The sequence below is a fragment of the Poecilia formosa genome, unplaced genomic scaffold, assembly GCF_000485575.1.
Source record: "Poecilia formosa unplaced genomic scaffold, Poecilia_formosa-5.1.2 Scaffold816, whole genome shotgun sequence".
Lineage (NCBI taxonomy): Eukaryota > Metazoa > Chordata > Actinopteri > Cyprinodontiformes > Poeciliidae > Poecilia > Poecilia formosa.
Window position 1 is genome coordinate 72357 of NW_006800755.1, and position 19406 is coordinate 91762.

General features: G+C 41.4%; 1 protein-coding gene across 1 annotated transcript; it reads right to left on the minus strand.

The window, feature by feature from the left end:
- Positions 1-83: 83 nt before the first annotated feature.
- On the minus strand, positions 84-10928 carry gabrp (gamma-aminobutyric acid type A receptor subunit pi). The gene is made up of 10 exons (XM_007543393.2): positions 10615-10928; positions 8729-8810; positions 8539-8651; positions 8390-8457; positions 8065-8282; positions 6268-6350; positions 5965-6102; positions 5725-5877; positions 2636-2829; positions 84-2533 (listed from the first exon to the last, which is right to left on the minus strand). Exons 2-10 carry the CDS (start codon positions 8779-8781, stop codon positions 2198-2200), a joined length of 1356 nt encoding a protein of 451 aa, XP_007543455.1. The 5' UTR covers positions 8782-8810; positions 10615-10928; the 3' UTR covers positions 84-2197.
- Positions 10929-19406: the final 8478 nt, after the last annotated feature.

A 19406-nucleotide genomic window follows, 5' to 3' on the forward strand; every position in this document is an offset into this window, starting at 1 on the left:
ATTTTTTTTTATTTTTTTTTTACTGTCGTAAAACACCGAGACACGAAAGGGCTTCATTAAACTCCACCAACAAGACGTAGTTTCTGCCGTTTTCAGTTTAATTGCACATGGCCAGTTATATGGCCTGATACAGCCAAAGCAGGAAAAAAAAAGCACATCCATATGATTTAATAATTGCATTTCAATGTCGCGCAGCAGATGATGGCGTTGATGATTCAGCTGTGCTTTTTTTTTGCCAAAAGTATTCATACCCCTCGATCCTTTCCACATCTTGTCACATTCCATTTACAAACGTGTTGATTTCGGATTGGATGCAACAGACCGACACAAAGCAATGTGTGTTTGTGAAGTGGAAAAATGAAGGTCGTTTTCCACCTTTTTTTTTTTCTTTTTTTTTTTTTACAAATTTAAATCTGAAAGTTCGAGTACGTATTTGCATCTGATGCCTAATAACGAAGCCCAATGCAATTAATTACCTGCGTTCAAAGAAAAGTCACAGGTGGAAAATAAAGTATGATGAAGTGGAGGATTTTAGGTCAGATTACAAAGCACTGTTTCAAGCTTTAAATATCTCACAAAGCTCTGTTTAATATTTCATCTGAAAATGGGGGGAGGGGGGGATGTATTGCACAACTGCAGTCTTAACATGGCTGTCCACCTAAACCGACAGGAAACCGGGTTGAAGTAACCAGAGAAGCAGCCGAGAAACCCAAAGTAGCTCTAGAGAAGCCGCTGTGGTCCACCGCTTTGGTGGAAGAATCTGCTGATGGGGCGACTAGTTACTGAAGGAAGTGTGGCAACAACTTTGTTGAAAGAACAGAACAACCACAGGCTTAGTCAGAAAACTTGCACTTAAATATTCGACTACGTCTTTACGAGCCACACAAAGATGAGAGTGAGGTTGAGTCTGGTTCTCCTCGCTCCGTGGCTGTGCTGCTTAGCATGTCATGGAGTGATGCATCTCTAGACATGTCTGCCCTATGTCAGGGAGTGAGCACAGAGTCACATGGGGGTGCTGGGTTGGTGTGGGGGGGAGGGCAAGAAAGAACCAACCAGAAGCACATAAAATGAAGAGTGCAGCAGATGTTTTGCAGGTGAAATACACTGCAGAATATATGAAGCATACCCTAAGGACTTGGGCAGAGTGCAAGACCGATCATGTATGAGGCAGCAGCATAGTTCAAGTTCAGTCACTGAGAGCACGCCTGCAGGAGTCGTCAAGTTCGACTAGCAAGAGGAAAAGCCGTCGCTAAAAGAACTCCAACATGCAGCTTGCCACCACCGATCTAGGAGACACAGCAAAGACGGGGAAGTGGCAGCGAACCAATGCTGCGCATCACCCTGAAAAAAATTCTCCCCGGTGACGAAACAACGGTGGTGGCAGCATCTTGCTGAGGTTGCGTTTCTTGAGTAGGTGGAAAGGAATCCTAACCAGAAGAGGGGGAAACCCTGGAGAAAAAAAAAAAAAAGCTGTTGGAGGTTGCGAAACGCTAACGACCGGGACAGGGATTACCTTCCAGCAGGATTCCACACAGACAGCCAGAACTATAATGAAATGGTTCGTAAATCCAACTCCGAGTCTCGTGAGAGACATGGAAAATTAGGTTCCACATCACTCTCTTTAACACTACTTACGCTGGTTTGCCAATAAAAGTGGGGCAAAAAAAAAAGTCAATTTCTCGATGTACAAATCCAATAGAGACAGAGAAATACTTGCAGTAATAACTGCGCTCAAAAGTGGTTCTACAAAATATTGATCAAGATGGACTGAGTACAAATAGATGCAAAGTGTTTGGTAAAATATTGACCATCAGTCAGCTCATTTCACTGGTACGTCACACAAAATCCCAACAAAACAGTGAAGTTTGTGGAAAGGTTTAGTCGGTATGAATACTTTTGAAAGCACTGCGATACGCATGGATTTTAATCATCGAACCCTCATGCTTAAAATGTGCAGAGCCGTTCATTTACTCGCAATTAATACCATCTTTTTTTTTAGCAGAGAGCACAGTCCTGACTAACTTCTTCTCATTATATGCAGCCCCTAAAACAGGTTTTATCTTTTTGCTACAAACAAACAAACAAAAAAAGAAGTTTAATCGGACATGTCCAGGTCCAGCCGCTGGCTAACGAGGAGGTTGGGAAGGCTTTCAGGGCAGTGGGGCGAGCTATCCTGCAGCCTGCTGCTAATCAGCACTCAGAGAAAGAGGTAATAGAGCCAATACAGGATATTGACAAAGAGGAACGCCGTGGGGAAAGCGGTGCGGGCGTGGCGATCGATGTTGTGTGGATTTTCCACGATGAAGACGGCAGCTGCTCTGCGCGAGGCGTCTTTCACGGACGACAAGCCGCAGCCCTGACTCTGCGCTTTTTCCGTCGAAGCCGCGTGGTTCTTGGCGTCGCTCTTCGCCGGCTCCTCAGCCGGCTCCTCTGCGGTGGTGGTGCCCACCTCCACGGACTGGTTCGGTTGGCTGGAGTTGACGATTGGCACCAGGCCGTTTCCATTGGACTCGACAAACTCCCTCAAAAGCTCCTTGAGGGACACACACACACACACACACACACACGGATGTTTTAATCCAGTCAAGGTCGATATCTATGACTGGATTTTATGGCCTGGTACGCGTTTCCTTACCCTGTGCAGATCCTCGATGGTTTGATGCTGCATTGTATAAAAATGAGCACAGGCATATTCCAACAGGGCGCCGAAGATGAAGGTGAAGCAGATGCCCAAGTAAACATCTATGGCCTTTATGAAGCAGTTGGCGTTTGGCAGGGACGTGCGGGCTCCCATCATGAGGGTGGTCATGGTCAGGACGGTGGTCACTCCTGCAGATTTTGAGTAGAATAATTTTTCAATCGATTTGCAGTCAGTTTACCTCAAGAAGAAAGTTTTCTGTTTCCAGGTAACCGTGATCTTTGTCGAAGTTGTAATAACTCATTTGGCTCAAGACTTGTCAATGTCTTTTACTTTTTGTAATTATTTTAAGGATTTCCTGCAGCACATATACATCTGTCTCTGCATCTTTATTTAGGCCGAATCCAGACTAGTTGATTGTTGACACTAAATCTCAAGGACTTGAGAGCAGAACATGTGAAACCTTTGCTTTGCTTTACAAGATGTTCTAAAATAAAATAAAATACTGTAGTTTAACGAATTCTTTTTTTTTAATAATCCAATTTCAGTAGGTTTTACAAAGGGATCACTGATGGAGAGCCATAAAAAATAATCACCGGCTAAATAACCACTCACCACAAATGCGACAAGAGTTTAAAAGTGGATCGACGTATTTGTAGGATTTCTGAGTCTCTGAGCAGTTGTTAGTTTTCAGCTTCTAAAACCCAATAAATCTGGATTTCTGGAACAGTGAAGATGCCAAGAGAGTTATCTACTCCTAGTAAGAATTATGCTGCTTATAACTTTTAACTAGCACTGCACTTTAAATAACCAGTAAATCCCCTTCTTGCAGAGCAAAGGTGTTCTCTCTCAATCTGAACCTAAAAACTTGGCACCGTTTTGCTTTTCATCAAAACTCTGTTTTTTCCCTCAAACGTGTTAAGCCCTCTCTTTGTCTCATCCTTTGAAAAAAGAAGTCATTTAAAATGCCTGAACTAATACAACGCATGAAAAACATACATAACTGACTCGATGTTTGTTTTATTTTTACTTCTAATGAAGTGAATGTGAAGAAATTTAACCTGGGCAAGAGAACGGCGTCCAGTCTTATGCAATGTGTTTTGGTTTGTACGACTATCCATCACAACTGAAGATTGGTTCATAATTTTATGTTCAACTGTGACATAAAGCTAAATGTTAAAGAAATGACATTTGAAACTAAAAATGTTAAAATTGGCAAAATTGTTCATTTCAGCCAATCAATCATTTTACTAATAAGACATATTTTAAATTGTATTCCTGCTGTGGGAGCCAAAAGTCTACTAACACCATCAAGCGAGCAGCATGAGCAAGAAGCTTTTTTTTTTTTTTTATAATAAAAATAAAACTAGAAGTACAGATTATGGTGAGTTGGAACCTAATCTTTAAAAGTCCATAAACTGCAGAAGTTTTGGACTTTTGCTTTGAACACCACGAGTAAAAAAAGAGATAAATTAACAAAGCCCGTAGCTTCGTCCTGACATAAAAAAATGCCTCAGTGAACACCCTCAGCCCTTTAGAAGTGAAGCTCCACTGACAAACTGGCAAATATTCAATACGTTTCTGCTGCTGCTGCATCCAGCCAGGTCTGTCTACATACATTTAACGAGCGGTTCCACAGCCGATGCCTCCGATTCAGCTAACGAGATCCCCTCAGCCACCGGTGCTGCGTTCACTATAACCACAACTGGCTTGTTTGGAGTCGACGCACGACGTCTCTGGCAATTCCCTTGTTTGAATGCACTTTTTGAAGAGTATTTTAACAAACCACACATTGGCTGGTTATGGTGCCTTGATGCAGCTCACACTTCTGCTTTTCCACTGCTCTCAGATTCAACGGCAAATGCAGTGAGGTTACCGAAGAACTATAGCAGCTGATGAGGGATTTCTAAAGTGTTGGGTTGGTTACAGGCAAAATATCTTTTTCAAAAAAATATTTAAACAATCTTTTAGATTTTAGTTGTCAGATAAGACATACCTCCAAATGTTCTGGAAGTGAACCAAAGTCCCAACATATCAAAAAAAGAGCAAAACCATTATTCCCCACAGTGACGCATCACAACGAAGCAACAACCTGCTTTTTCACCGGTAGCGTCCAGATTACAGAGATTTGAAGAATCAATTGTTAAAGCAAGAATGAAGGCAAAGCAGTTTACTGATCAGAATGACTCCTACTGTTTGTGGAAACTTAAGAAAATTTGGAAAAAAACATCAAATTATCTCTATCGTATGTTGGATTCTGCAGTACTGACCTGTCGTAGATGGACGTCAGAGTACCATCAGGTAAGCAAGTGGTGAAGTCCCCAGACCAGTGAGTAACAATGTAATTTACTCATATAAAAGGCGTACAACCCTATGTCTGCTATCAGAGTACAAATCTACAAATCTACTTACTTTCACGTGAGACTTGTTAAGTTTATTGTGTGCAAAACTACAGCAGGTAAAGCATCATGGATCCGCCTCATCAGCTGCAACTTACTGGTTCTCTCTCAAGTGGAGTAAACGTTCAAATTTAACATCGGCCTGTTGTGCAGTGCCATTCAACATGCATGTTCCTGTCCTGACACTTGAAATGCCTCCGAAAACATTTTGCATTGCAGCACGGATTGTGTTTGGCAAAGAAGACAGGGACAATAATAACAGTCATCTGAAACAATGTAAACTCTTAACTATGTCTATGTTATTTCCTCCGATGATTATGTGCTGCTTCAGTTTGAGTTGTTTAAAGACCGTAATGGTAATTTTGTCCAGCAGAACCAGTTGACTGTAATTAAGCCACAACAGAAGAAGGCTTAGAAAGACACAATTACTGCAAACCAGACAATATTTGGATTTAATTTAGTGGGTAAATACCTGCTAAAGCTGATCAAAAGGTAAAGAAATAAAGAAATAAATCAAAAGGTATTTTTGAGTTGCCAGTTGTTCATGTCTCCTTTCTTGCAACGTTGCAAAAGTTTCCATTTTAATTTGACCATAGTTAAAAAAAAAAAAAATCAACAAGCCGGTGTCTTCAGAGGCTTGACTGGTACACGGTGTACCAGAATCATAAAGAACAAAAAAATACTGACCGATGCACGTTCGGGCTGGCACAGACGATTGGCTGATCCAGAAAGAGACCCAGGAGAGAACCACGAGCAGGATGGAGGGGACGTATGTCTCCAAGATAAAGAACAGGACATTTCTGCGCAGGGAGAAATGCAGCACCAACTTGGGGTAATGACCTGTTTAGAGACACGAGACAGCACAGCTCCCTAAACGCATAAAAGCGATGGATTTCGTTCACGCTTGGACATTACCCCACTCCGTACCTGTTTCGTACACGGCCTCCGTCACCGACGTGTAGTAGCTCTCCACGCTGTACTGAGCCAGACGCAAGGTGTCCAGACCCTTCACAGAGTCGTTCCCTCTTGTCCAGTAGAACACCACGTCCTGGATGTTGTAGCCCCCTGACGACGCAGCACATGAGCTATTGGTACATGGTTATAGCATCAAATCTGCACAGCAACAAAGAGCTTATACTCTCTACACTGACGAAGATGTGAAGCTACAGAGGTAATGGAAAGAAGACGAACACACGCTTGGCGGAGGGTCGGTGGGAAGAAAGTACTCACAGCTCTCCAGCTGCAGGGTGCACACCTGTTTGTCCATGGGGTATTTGGTCAGGTCCATGTTGCAGGCAATGGTAGCCGTGATGCTGTCGAGTTTTCAAAGCAAAAGCATCAAAAACGATTTCCCACCCCCCCCTTCCCCATAAAAGTTTTTCCTTCTTTTGTTGAGCACAAGACGGCAACAGATCAGTGAAAGCTAAGAACTGTTTTTCTTCTGAGTGACAGTTAAAAAAAAACCCAAACACAAAATAAAACAAAGGCCCCGATTTGATATGTCAGCAAATATTTCCACCGTTTGATGTTTTATTCACGTTTAACTCTCTCACTCTAACCGTGGGGGGTGAAGTTTCTTCCCCACGGCGTGTCGTTTTCGTGCTTAAAGAAAGTACTGCCACACTTATGTCATTATTCGGATTATTCATGGTTTGTTTTGTTTTAATCACTGGTTTTATATCATCACATTAGGATGTGCAATCATTACTGACAGGTCAGTTAAATCAGGTGATGACATCAGGGATGAGAAGGGAGGAGTTTATGTTGTGTAGAGTTATTTTTGAATAATAAGAAGAAAAAAACAGCTTTGCTGCACCCTGAGAGAGAAATTGGACTTGAAGTTCCACAATAATATCACATATTGTGTCACTGTGTATAACAAAGCAACAACAATAAAACTAACGTCTAAAAGGTTTGCTGTTCACATGGTTTTCCATTTATAAATAAGAGAAGTGTGTTGTGCCATTCACCGCCCCGCTCCGCCCCCCGTCAATACTTTTTAAAGCAACCGCCAATTAGAAATGTAGACCCATGTCTCTACCAGCTTTGCACATCCAGACATTGAAATTCTGCCCGTTCCTTTTGACAAAACAACTCAACCTTAGCCGGAATGAATGTAGAAATTTCTATGAATGTCAACTATGAAGTCCCATCAAAGATTCTCATTTATATCAAAAGATACAGATTTATTTTTATTTTTTCCCCCCACAAAAACATTTTAGTTTTTTTTTTTTTTAATCTTTCTGCTTTTGATCTGACTTTCTTGTTGGGGTTGTTATTCAGCCGGGATATGAACCTTTACCTCAGTGTCATGTCTGCTGCTTCCTCCTGCAGGTTTTCTTTCATTTATTTATCCCTATTCATCACCCAATCACAAAAATTGCAAATAAAGATGCACATAAAATGTGCCGTTTGTCTGAAAAGTGTGGCATGTATATGTTCAACCCCCTTGACTCTTATACCCATCATTAAAATCCAAAGTAAAGAACGCTCTTCCTGTAAGACTCGTAGCTGATGTCTCGGTATGAAAGTTTGCTATCTGATGCATAATTCATGTTTAACTCCAAGTCTCGATAATCTATCATCCTAAAAATCCCTTAGCAACACAGTAAACATTCAGGCGAAGCGCTCTGCATATTCGAGGGCAGCTTCCTGACTCATGTTCAAAGCAAGTTGCCACCGTTCATGTTGACATTCATGAATCACCGTCTGTCTTAATTCAGCCAGACGAAGGGTGAATCTAAACATAATGCAAAGCTGCTATTTTTTTTTTCTTCTTTTATTAAGCTTTGGAGTCAAAACAAAGTTCCACAGCCGGGTGACGAAACAGATTAAATGTCAAGACACATTTTCAAAGATGCCAACGACATGACAAATCAAAGCAATTTCAGGGACACCAGGCATCCAGAAATGAAGTGTCACTCCCTTAAGGTTCATGACTGGGTGGTGATGCATCAGTGATTCCTTCCTGTTTTGAGTAGGACCTGAGGCCGGAGCGCGGCCGATTGCAGGGAAGGTGCAACGTACCGGAGCGCGTAGAGAACGGTGCCGTTGCTGAAGATGCGGATGAGGCGGTTCTCCACCGTCACGTCGTGAAGGAACGAGCGCTTCGAGTCCGGGATGAAGGTGTCCGGGATCCAGAGCAACGACACCAGCCGCCCGTCCACGCTCACGCTCTCGTTCCCGGGAAACACCAGCCTGGAGTCGCGCCACCGCTGACGGAGAAAGATGGTCGCTGTGTAGTCCTGACAGGACGGCATTCAAGAAGAATTTCTTTCATTGTTTGTTGTTGCACCACCTCATTTATTAAGCCCAGCTGCTGTAAAGAAGAACGAAGCGGAGTTTGGTGTACCATATTTATTTCAGAGATGGCGTCGATGCTGGCAATATCCAGACTCATTCCAATCTCCACAGGACCTTCTGTTGTAAACAAAGACAAGAAATGTGGTCAAAATCCAATCGGCAAACACAAAAACAAAGTATTCTCAGTCTTTTGATTACCGTTGAAATTGGGCCTTAGGTAGCGGTTGTATCCCTTCATGAGTCTCTGAATGGTGGGCTGAAGCTGAGAGCCGTTCCACTCACCCCAGTGGTTGTTAGGGAACATGCAACCACTGGGGGGGGAGAGAAGAGGTCAGTCAATGAGAAATGGACAATAAAAGTGATTGAGTTTCAACAGCAGTTCGCTCACCCCTGTGTGACGGTAAGGCAGATGAGGAGGAGCTCATTCAGCTGGACAGTCATTGCGGATCAACAGACGGAGGTCGACGGCGCTGCTCAGATAACGTGAGGAAAGGAGTGAAAAGCGCACACGCGTAAATTTCTCTTTCTATAAAAACTGAGTGCTCCTTGAACATTTTCATGTTTTGTCATGTCACAATCAGGAATTTCCAAGTAGGATTTTAAGTGATAGATCAATTGGGAAGTGGAAGGAAAAAGAAAAACTTTAAATCTGAAAAGTGAGCTGTGCGTTTTGTTTCAGCCTCTTCTTTTTTCCCCTTCTGAAACATTCACACAGCATGATGAAGTCATCACCGTGTCTCATGATAGGAATGATGTGCAGAGATTAGTTTTACAACAAACATAGCTAGGAACGCCAAAAAGTGACATTCTGGTTTCACCTGCCCATAGCACTCTCCTCTACGTGTTTTGTTGTGTTTTCCACACGGCGCCTCACCAACTTCGAGCATTACCTTCATGCGGTTAATGCCTCACTTCCTTATTTGTTTGATTTGTTGAATGAATTACTAAAAGTAAAACATCACAGCACCATTATTTTATGTCCACTAACTTTTATTCTTTAGATAAATCTGGCAAGTTTTAGATTTTCAACTTAGAAGTGTCAGTTTGTCAAAGGTAGACGTTACATCAGTAAATGGTTTTAGATTAATTTCTTTAACTTTTTTTCTAGTTTTCTAGTTGACTTTAAAGGCAGCAGAACCAACCTAAACCACCTACAAAGGTTTTACAGTGAAATCATCCTGTTGACAAATTCCTCCACCATGTCCACCGACCTTTCTAGGATTTGCAGATGTACGATTGCGTGACTTATCCAAAACTGGGGATTTCCTCTTACAGCCCAAACATTGCATTATTGGTTGCTTATCCTTTTAGGGGTATTCCAGTGAAGGGAATACCCCTAAAAAGAAATACAAGCCTTTCTTTTCAAAATATGTCACTGAAGCTTGCGGCATGTACCGTGACAAATATGAAAAAGTTCAAGTTGTGCGAAGACTTCACAAGCCATTCCCCTTCGCACCACAGTGCAGGATGGCTCAGCTTCACCATTGGATGGCAGCGTCTGACGGGAGCGTGGTTACACACCTCGGGGGAAATCTGCAGCTCAAGAGTCATTCCAGCGTCTCCACCAACAAATGCACAGGAATGTGGTATCGATCCCGTACCTCTTGGTCAACACCGTTGCGTCAGCAGCTGCTCCATTTTGCACAACTTAATGACGCAAAGACCATTGAGCAGATATGCGTCCACCTGTACATTTATGTGTTTTAGCTGAAGTTTCTACGTGAAACAGTGTGCCTTGGTCTGTCGATGCGTGTTGTCACAGCCTCATGGTTTATTCACTCTGCATCACCAACAACTAATCACAGCACTAACTCACTGTGGGGCCCTTGTTGTCACTGGTTGAAACGCCCCCACCCCCTTCCTCTCCAACCTCCTGCAGATTAATCTTACTGCCACTAATAGAAAGCAGCACTCTCATGTCTTGCTGTTATGCAAATCCATGTTTCTGTCACCAAAGCAAAACATCTTGCAGATGAGTTGCATTGTGGCACATTCATTAATTGACCATGGACACATGAACACGAATGACTGTCCCTGCTATTGGACAAACTGAAAGTTAAAGGGTGGAAATTAATAGGAATTAGGGTAAATGTCCTCACATCGTGTGTTCATTGCAGCTTTATTTGAGTCTTTCCCTGAACGTTAAATTTTTATTGCTTATTTTTCCCCGCAATTTTGCTGTTCACAAACCCCCCAAATTATTTGGTGTCTTTACATCTCATCCCTTAAAGCATGCCAGCACAGCTTTATCTCTCATTTAAAAGTTGCCCTTACCTGCTTTGACGTTTGCTTTTGGCTCTTCTTCTGTCACTCTTATCTCCTCTGCAGCCTTATCCTTTGTTCCCGCCGTAGTCTCCCGCCCCTCTTTGTGCCCCACGTGTTAAGTCGTTCTCTCCTCGCAGTTAGTTCTGAATAAATCCCCGCGTTCCTTCGGCAGACCACAGCTGCATCCGACGCCCCGATGCACGAGCCGCGGCTGGTCGTTTCACTGTTTGTGCAAACTCCCACCACCTCTCTGCACAGCCGTATCCATCTCCCCACTGAGCCCCGTGTGCATACATCCCTCCCTCTGTCTCCCAGTCTTCATCCCTCTTCCACTTTACTCTCCTCAGCATCACATTTGAGCTGCAGCTGCTCCTACACACTCAGTCATTTGCATTGAAATTCCATCTGAGGGCATTCCTAAGCATGACAATCTAAAATACTTCCATAAAAAAAATAATAATAAAAAAAAACATAATGTCAATAAAACCAACCCTACCATTTTTATTTTTATTTTTTTTTAGATCTCTACCTCAGCACTTTTCTCAAAATCACACTCTGTGTTTTACTTGTCCTCTGACCTTTGGTGGTGGATCCAAGTTCAAGAAGTCTAAATTCATGGAGTCTGAAAATAAAAGTTACAACATCAACAAAAAAAAAAAAGTAAAATGTGGATTATCATTTAGAATTACAACAAAAAAGGAAAATAATGGGAAACATCTTTAAATGCTTAAACAAAAATCTTTCGCGACACTTTACAGAAGCTTAATTTATGGATTTTAAAATATGAATTTCTGCCATGTGTTGCTTTCAGACACACAATTAATTATCTTCTGGTTGGGAAGCCATTATACGCAAATGGCTGATGAAACTTTTCTTGCATCACAAATGTTTCATTGACGATGAAAGAAATGACACACAGTCATAATTATCTGATGCATAAATTGTGATTTAAAACAAAAAAAGAACAGAGAAACCACATAAAAATGATTGACGTAATCATGGATGTCTCCTGGTTGAATCGTTATCTTAAAAAAAAAAAAGAGTGATCAGACATGATCACAAATGCCTAAATCATTAAAAAAAATAACCTTAAACACCTGATGTTATCAGTTATTATACAAAACAAAAAGGATAGTTTTTTTCAATTTTGTTGCAATATTGTTTTGACCTTTTTAATTTAAACATTTGCTGCCACTGGAAATGGTTGAATCCAACAAACAGTCTTTATTTTTCTCTCTCTTGCCCTCTCCTCTGTTTCCCCCCCCTCCTCTTCTCTTCTTCCCCCTTCTGGCAGCGAATCGCTGGCTACCTCCCTCTATCTCCCCTGACACCACCACTCCTCAGAGGCTCCTGAGCCCTCCGCTGTCTCATTCCCTCATGCCCTCGCCGTCCTCACCTCCAATGCATGTTCCCTTGCATCAGTGTCATTATCTGAATTAGAGTCTCTCCCTTTTTTTCCCCCCCATCTTTGTCCTCACTTCTAGAAAGTACCCATGTGGCTTGAGAAGGGAGTTCTGCTGGTTGTTGTTTTTCTTTTTTTTTCCCCTCCTGTAACACATCTGCTTTTCTCCAGCCGAGTTCACATTTACTGTGTGTCGTTGCCCGGATATTTCCGAAGAAGATCGCACACTTTCTGAAATTCTTAATGTTGATGATTGGGATTTATTCCATACGTAGGGGGTAATTCATCTCCAGCACACCTGATATTCATGAATCTTTATGAATCCCTTGCCCTCCCATAGCTTAGCATCATCTGTAATAACAGCCTGACCTTTTTGGGATGTAACCAGCTGAAGGTGCGGCATATGCAAAGAATCCCAACTACTTGGTTTTTTGTAGTTACTTCATGGATAATGTGATCCGACCGCGGGTGCTTGCACCTACCGCTCTCCTGCTGTTTCTGTCTGAGCTGATGCATGGATACCAACAAGACCTGTGCTTGTTCTTTTATCTGTCCTTTACAAAATTTGCATTGCAAAGCTGTCTTCTCATATTTTTTGTCTTTACACCGGATGACAAAGCACAGTGCAGCGAACAAAGTCTTATTTGCATTCTCCAGAGTTCACGACGTGGCTTCTGGAGGACGAAGAAGCAACAGATGGAGACGTTTGTGAAGCACCTGAAGGGGATTAAAAAAATGAATGTTTCACGCGTGAGTTATGGGTCTGGTGCACAATTATAGCCTCGGTGATGATGTCAGAATAACAAAGAGATTCAGTCAGCGTTCATGGGGGGACTATCTGCATTTCAATCTCTACCTGCGTCTGTCTGCTGCCGGGTTTGCATTCATTCCATTTCATTTGTCTCATTTGTTTGAAATTGCTGTTTACAGCTGTTTCCCTGCCCGACGGTTCCTCCGAGTTCGTTCTTGGCCGGATCGATTTACATGTTTTATTGTTTGTGGGTTCAGTTTGATTTTTGCCTGTTACCAAACGTCAATCTTCTGTTGGATGTTTATGCATTTGAGGGTTGCTTTTGTTTGTTTTGGGGAGGGGGAAGGGGGCTTCTCAGGTTCATTTAGTTTTGGACTCAGACTGGATCGCTCAGACTAAACAAACAGCCAAATATGTCTGCTGCATATGTCTGGCTGTGTGATTACAATCGTTGTCCGTATATTTTATCTACTTTGGCAAGGCTCTCTGTCCTTCCTAAGGTCCCGTTATCGTCTTTTTGGGCAGTTTTATTTTTGAAAACAAAAAATATTGTTTTTAACTGTTATCCTTTTGTCTTCATTAATTGTTTGGTGCTTTTTTTAGGCGTTTGTGCAGAATACCAGTTTCACATTATGCGCTGAAACTATATCAAAATAAACCATAAGTGTTAAAAATCTTTTGCGTTGTGTTTTATTCTAGCAACTTATTTTGCAAAATTTAAATGTGGTTTAATCCAACAGGAGCAGCTTGTGGCAAATGTTAATTCAGATTTTATTGCCTTTTTTTTGACAATGGTATTAATGCATATTTTGATATTCTGCAGTTTCATTTTTTTTGCACCAAAACTAAATAACGTATTTCAGACATAAACTGTTGGTTTGTTGCACAATGACCATGATTATAGTTGCTGCAATTTTTTTATTTTTTTATTTTTTGCAATTTGTCCGTCCTCTTCTGTTTTGTGAATCCAATTGAACCGGGAGACATTAGTATAAGAACATGTAGCGTGAAACATAATTTGAAAATAAACTAAATAATGGCACGTGTGTGTGTGTGTGTGTGTGTGTGTGTGTGTGTGTGTTTGATTAATTTGACGTTTAATACACTAGTATTCATCTTTTACCTCCGTCTGGTCCAAATAATCTCCTTTTATTTTCCTACAATAAAAGCGGCGAGCTCGTGTTTTTCTGCAAGAAGTGGATCAAAGAAATGATCCGAAACAAATCAAAGGTAGCCCCCCTGCTCTGTGACTCTGTGATGAACAATCAGTGGCAGACAAAATAAATCCATGGAGCAATGCAGCACAGGTCCAGGAACAGATTATGTTTGCTCTGGGTAAAATGAACAGTTCTGATTTTATAAACCACTGAATTAACTATGCGTTTGATCAATTATTTATGACTTTATTCATTAAAAATGCACATTCGGGAACAATTAAGCAATGTGTCGATTCATTAGGATTTTGAACTCTGGGCTCTTTATTGTGAAATAAATGGCTGTGGTCCAGTAAATTGGTGCAATTTTAGATCTTTTGGATTCATGTCAGCTAAACAAAAATCAGCTTTTCTTTGCCTTGGATGCACTTTTTTTTTTCTGTCTCCATGTTTATTGTCGATCAATGCGGACGGTTCAGCTTCACTAATCACAGACCAACAATAAGAGGTAGTATTAATTCCATGTTCATGTATGTCTTTTCTTTAAATATCGACCCCATAATTTTCTGATGCTTTAGATAAATGGGTTGAATTTACCTCGTTGTTTTCTAGTCACATCTGACAAACGGAACATGAAGTCGAACCTACGACTTTCCGGTCTAAAGACTCCTGCTCTTCCCACTGAACCACAGTCTCTTAAATCGCTTCACTTTTCCTAAGTGGAGGTAAAGCCCTTCCACTTAGGAGAGCAGCTGCTTTCATGTGACGACTGGAAGTGTCACAGTGATGCCCATGAGAGGGGCAGGAATGCATCTCCCTTAACTGACTGTGATGGCTGCCATGTCTAGAAGGAACGTATGAATTAATACGGCGAAAGACGTGTCCTCTCCTGAGCCGTCCCTCCATGTGACCGCTCTGCTCTGTCTTCTTGTGGGGCAGGTGGAGTGTTTTCTGTTGTCTCTCGTCGGATGGGAAGAGCTTCGACTTGAAACTCTTGAGAGATTTCATTAGTCGCTTTGGTTGCCATGGTGATTTTATGTTTGGACGTTAACAAGATGGCACTGCGCATTTATGACACTGGTTAATATCAGAGTATCAACTATCTTCAGTAGTAATGCAATTGGATATATGTACTTCTGTAAAATGAGGCACTTATAATATTTTTCATATTTTTGTATTGTTCTTTTGTTGTTGTGATGTCATATTATTACCTTCAGTTTTGTGCTTTGGCTCTAAGTAATTAACAAACATCAGTTTGTGCTTAATCTATATTATAGCTAATCTTTGTGAATTGATTTAGTGAAATACATTCATTTTTCAATAATATCAACACTTGTATTTCTCAAGTGTACAGTTTTCTTAAAAAGCTTAAGCTGATCTTAAACACATCCCTCATCTTTACCTACCTGTCGAAAGTTTGGACGACGTTTGTCAGCCGTGGGACTTCTTGTGTTAGGATCGTTTTTGAGTCTCCAAAGAACAATAAAGTCACACAAGTATAATTAAAATCCATCTCATAGAGCGTGACACAACGTTCTGTTTGGGACCAGAGCAGAAACTGACTTTAGGATAAACTAACCGTGACGCTGGCGCATCAGGGATGCAAACGTTCTTGCTAAAAGAAACTCTCACAGGAATAAAACCGCAATGGAAAATCAAAAGGGAAAACTGACTCAAACGGCCCCGAAAGCATTGTTGATTCATTAAAGTTCATATGGTCCATTTTTTTTTAAATTGTTAGAAAGTTTTGCTTGATTGTTGTTGTTGTTTTTTTTTTTTTAATATAATTATTGCAAACAACTTTGTAATATTTTCTCAGTTTTCTATTCAGAAGAAACTCTATTCTACTCTCTGGTCTACTCTGTATGATTTATTTATTTTTCAGATACACCGCTGTGTGTAACTCAAAATTTTAAAAAAGGTTTTGTGTATGTGTGTGAACACACTTTCTATTATGGATTAATTGCAAACCCAGCAAGTGAAACTAAAACAGCAGCTCATGACTTAGGGGAAAACCCCATTGCAGGAATTTTCAAGCTGTATTATCAACAAGTCATATCACAACAGAGAGCAATAAAACTAGTGACTTGGTGTAGGTGGGCATTGTTTGAGGCTTTTGGGAACTGTAATTATGTCCAGATTTGAGATTAAAAAATTTAAAAAAAACCTATTTAGTGTGAAATCAGATGGCTTTATGACTTTATTCTTCTGCTTCTTCAGTTTTATTGATCTTGAATATTTGAAAGTTTATGTAAACATCAGAGATGTTAAATCTCTGAGACGGTTGGGGTCAAAATGGTAACATTGCAATTATTGAATTATCGTATACGATTACAGCCAGTGAATGTGACGTTATTTCTGGGATGGGTAAACTAAAGTGGCCATTTGTTGTAAACACAATTTTCTTTTCTTGTGATTTGTTTGATGGAAACCCACAACTCCTTCTCTCCTGCCCCAGAGCTCCATCCTGCTCTGCCAAAAGGTCACACCGGGGCAGTTATTAAACCTGTCAGTGGGAGGAAAAACCTCAGAGCTCTTCTTTATGGGCAGGATAGATACCCCACCGGGGTTACAAGTCTTTCCTATCATAGGAGTAAGTCAAAGTTTATCCTTCCCACACAGCTGTGGGACTTGACTGTTTTCCCTAAGTCATCAAACAAGCCATCCACCTGGGAGTCCGAAGCTCTGGTCTTTAAAGCAATCTTTTCTGTTGCTGTGCAAGTCCACTGTAATTTCATTGTACACAGAAACACCCTAAAGTAGAAATCTGAATTGCGATGCTTGAGGACAAAGTACGGTGCAAGACTTTCATATATTTTGTAAGAATCGTGGGTACCATAGCATTTGATTGGGATTTTATGTAACTGGATATTTTATGTGAATTGGAAGGAAATGTATAGATAGTTTTCAGAAACTATCCATGCACATCACAACACCACCCCCACTATAAGTAACGGTAGCGGCAGCATCATGCACTGGGAATATATTTTTTTCGGCAGAGATGGGAAAATTGATTGGGTTTGGCAGGTTAAAGGAAATCTAATACCTTCCATAATCTAGTAATTCCTCCGGTGTCTTGAAATCAAACTTGCTTTGTCTTCAAGCTGCTTAATTTCTTCGCAGCACAAATCCAACAAAGTGTGAGAGAAATTCCCCAGCATTTCCAGTCCAAACTAACATGACTGCATCACTAAATAGCTGCAGATTTGTCTCTTCTGTCGTTCCAGCACAACCCAAAGGTGAGATCTGGTGACCGTGGACGCTCCCGGTGAACTCACTGTCATGTTGAAGAAAGCAACTTGACATGAGATGAGCATCGTGCGACGGCGCGTTATCTTGCTGGAAGTAGCCATCAGAAGATGAGGTCACTGTGACAATAGTGGGGTGGACATGCTAACATGCTAAATTGGTTGTAAGAAAGTGTCCCCACACACTTCCTCGACCGCAGAACGTATTCCTCAAATGCTGATTGAAACAAGCAGCTGTTGTTGCTTTGATGTTGAGCGGTTTCATTTTTTTTTCTGACCTGTTACATTAATAAAGCATTTTAATCACAAAACCTGCAAAGCTGAGAGATGTTGGCGTGGAAAATTCCAATCGGACACACACGATAAGGTCTCTAAAATATTTATTCTACTTCAATCTAAAAGCTTGTTTGCACTCCAGCAAGTAGCCTAAACCACGTCTACTAAATGCACTTAGTTGCAGTCATGTGACTGCCGATTACAATTTGTTACAATGTATTGATCTACACCCTGTTTTCTACTTTTTCTGTCATTTTTCTTGTCATCTTTACCATCGTGGCTTAGAAACCATCGTTTTCCTGTTTATTTCAGCAACACTCCTGTGCAGTGTGGTGGTCTATCTACTGATAACCTTCAGGCATAATTAGACTATTGATGTTCTGGAAAAAAAAAAAAAATGCTCATTTGCTTTCCGGCTGGAAAAGAATGAGCAGCATATTGTTCTCTTCCATCGTCTTCAATTAGCCATGCTTCATGCTTCTTTCTCCTTTCAGTCCCCAACAGCAACAGCAAATTTCCTTGATGTTCTCACAAGATTGAGCAATTTTCTGGTTTGTATTTTAAACAGGGAATTAACAGGTTCGGCACACAGAAACGAGAGAGCAAAACCTCGTTTTCAACAAACAACCAGAGGCTTTTCCAGCCAAACTCTGAAAACCCTCCCAAGAAAAAACAACATGTCCACTGAAGCAAAGGCCAACCACGCACGGTTTAAATCCATCTATATCTCGCAATCTGTTGTACCTTTCATTTCATCTCCGGCCATTCGAGTGAAACACTTTGGCCTCTGCCACCTCACTCTGAGAGCTCTCATCTGTTTTTATCAGCTAAGCGAAGTGTGAACCCATCAAGTCGCCCGGTAGATCTCTGGGGGAGATCTAGTGGGTTTGTGTCAGTTCCCGCACCAAAATGCAGGAAAACACAAACAGACATACAAAGATATTAAATACTTTTAATTTGCGCGATAAAGTATTGTCATGACAGCCGTTCCCAGTCACTCTGTTGATTACCCCACATTTTGAACAGGCTGTACTCTTTCAGGTCTACCTGTCTTTAGAGACCTGCTGTGCAGCATCTCGCCAGTGTGGCAATCTTGGAATCGGTCTTACTGACACATGTTCGCTTCCATCCAGCGTCATCAAGCCCTCCCCGGTCCTTTCGGAGCAAACCCTGCCTTCCCTGTGATTCCACTTGAAATTCAGATGAGTAAAATGTCAGAAGCGGTTACCATCTGGACCCGAGCGGCAGCTTATTGAATTCCCACGGAGGGAGAATGAGCAATTCATTTCACTTCCATCACCTTTTGTCCAATTGCAGTTTTTGAGACAATTTCTCCTTCAATCCGCTTCATACTTGTCAGTTGTTCAACGTGCAACATTAACGTAAAGAGAAAAGAGTACGTCTGGCAAACCTTTTAGGCCAAACTTGATTTATCTGATCATTTGTCAAATGAATTGTGTTATTTTGTGGGGGGGTGGGGAGCCCTCGAGGCGTGGTGGGTGAGAACTAAATGTTCTTTTATTGATAAAAATTCATAACTGGACAAAAGACATGCTGTCTTGCTTCTCAACAGGAATAATTTGGTGCTGGCCTTCATCTTGTGGGGTTACATGAGAGCCAGCAAATGAGCTAACTCAGTCAACTAGAACAGCGAGTTGCTCTCATTAAACTCCCTTTCCACTGATGTTTCCCTTTAGCCTCTTTTTCTGAGTTTCAGCATTTTCTGCTCTGCAGCTGTACTCGTCGCTACAAACTGCTTAATTGAGCGCAACGAAGGTTGTGCGCCGCCATTAAAGGCCTACTTTTAAGGTGATTAAGGCTGTTGTAGAAGGCTTCCAGCTTTAAATTCACTGGGAGGGATGCTGATGAGAGCTCAGTTCACATAACCTCACAAAAAATTAAATAAACTCGAAAATTCCACAGAAATTTTAAGGGGCCTGCCAAGTGTGCCCTCCGCTTTAACCCCAGCG